The 1,529-nt window shown below is 31.2% G+C and overlaps 1 protein-coding gene across 1 annotated transcript in view; it reads left to right on the top strand.

Annotated features, from left to right (window-relative positions):
* Positions 1-164: 164 nt before the first annotated feature.
* The window catches only part of LOC109378576 (cysteine-rich secretory protein 2-like), a gene marked incomplete at both ends in the record, with an annotated part of 6,414 nt that continues 5,049 nt past the window's right edge, over positions 165-1,529 (top strand). Inside the window, one exon of the mRNA XM_019634903.1 lies at positions 165-252. Within this exon, the coding sequence (XP_019490448.1) occupies positions 165-252 (88 nt within the window). The remainder of the gene's footprint in view (positions 253-1,529) is intronic.

A 1,529-nucleotide genomic window follows, 5' to 3' on the forward strand; every position in this document is an offset into this window, starting at 1 on the left:
AAAAAAAAAAAAAGGAAGATATTTTAATACCAGTGACCATTAGATAATACCTCTACAGAAGTTTTAAAGTATTGCAAATCTATTTACCCATCAGATTATAATGCATGTACTTTGTTGGAGTTGAATTTTTAAGTGTATTTTTTTGTTGTTGTTTTGACGTTTAGGAATGGAACAGAGAAACAGCATCAAATGCCCAAAAGTGGGCAAACAAGTGCACTTTAGAACACAGTAGTGCAGCGGACCGAAAAACCAGTACGTAAATTAATAAATATTTGTTGAATAAATGAACAAATAAAGTAACACTGGACAAATAAAATAGAATGGACCATTCTGAGGTGTTAAGAAGACATTGTGAATACATGGTGCTTAGACTTCTATCTTTTTTGAAATCACTGTACGTAGAGAGGTAATTATGAGAAGTACCAGTTTGTGCTTGTTGATTGCTTATGTTATACAAATAATTTCTCAAGCAGTATAGCATTTGTTTCTCTCAACCAGATCATGAGTAAACAGGTCATGTGTCACCTCTTTTCAAATTTTAAAGATTAGAAAACTAAGATGTGGGAGGAATGACTTACCCAAGAATACAACGTGAAGTAGTGTCATATGTTGGAAAGTTAACGAAGCTTCCTGATTTCCAACCCACTGCCCTTGTGTAATATTGTGTAGCCATTTGGTGTTCCGAAATCTACTTTGTATTCATAAAATGTATTGAATTATATTGAATTCTTCCTGAATTTTCCCCTAAACATATTTAAACTTTTAGTCAGTATAAATATTTTGGATATGTTGATTCATTTTTAAAATTTTGACAACATAGTTAAGTATTTTGTATGGACTATGTGTCTATAATGCATAGAATAATATATTAGATTCAAATAACATATCTTATAAAACATATTAAGGATAAAACAAGCTATGAGAGAAAAAACTTTTATGGATAAACTTTACATAAAATATTTGCTCATATATTCAACAATGATATACATATAAGCAAGCCCAATTTGAAATGAATAATTTACCTGTAATTTCAGTAGAACTATTATTGCTTATATTGTTGATACTAACATTATAATGAAATTATGAAGAGAGATGACTGCACTCAGTAGAAATTGAAACAAATGGTCTTAAAAATCCAAGTCTGTTAGATTATTAGTTTCTCTCCTTCCTTATTAAAGGAAATACCCAAGAATGTTTTATACTCTAAGCAGCATGTAGACATTAAATTTCAAGCCACCAAACTGTAAGTATTAAGTGAGGGCTTGAAAAGATAAGGAAAAGTTTCTGGGAAACAAGGCACTTTTTAAAAAATTTTTATTTTATTGTGTAAGAGTACTTAACATGAGAACTACCCTTTTAGCAAATGTTTAAATGCACAATACACATTGTTGACTAGAGGTACAATGTGGTACAGCAGATCTCCACAGCTTATTCATGTTGCCTAACTGAAACTTTATGCCCACTGATTAGTAACTCCCCATTTCCCCTTATTCCCAGCCCTGGCAACCACCTTTCCACTCTTTGATTCT

The sequence above is a fragment of the Hipposideros armiger genome, unplaced genomic scaffold, assembly GCF_001890085.2.
Source record: "Hipposideros armiger isolate ML-2016 unplaced genomic scaffold, ASM189008v1 scaffold_2182, whole genome shotgun sequence".
Taxonomy (NCBI): domain Eukaryota; kingdom Metazoa; phylum Chordata; class Mammalia; order Chiroptera; family Hipposideridae; genus Hipposideros; species Hipposideros armiger.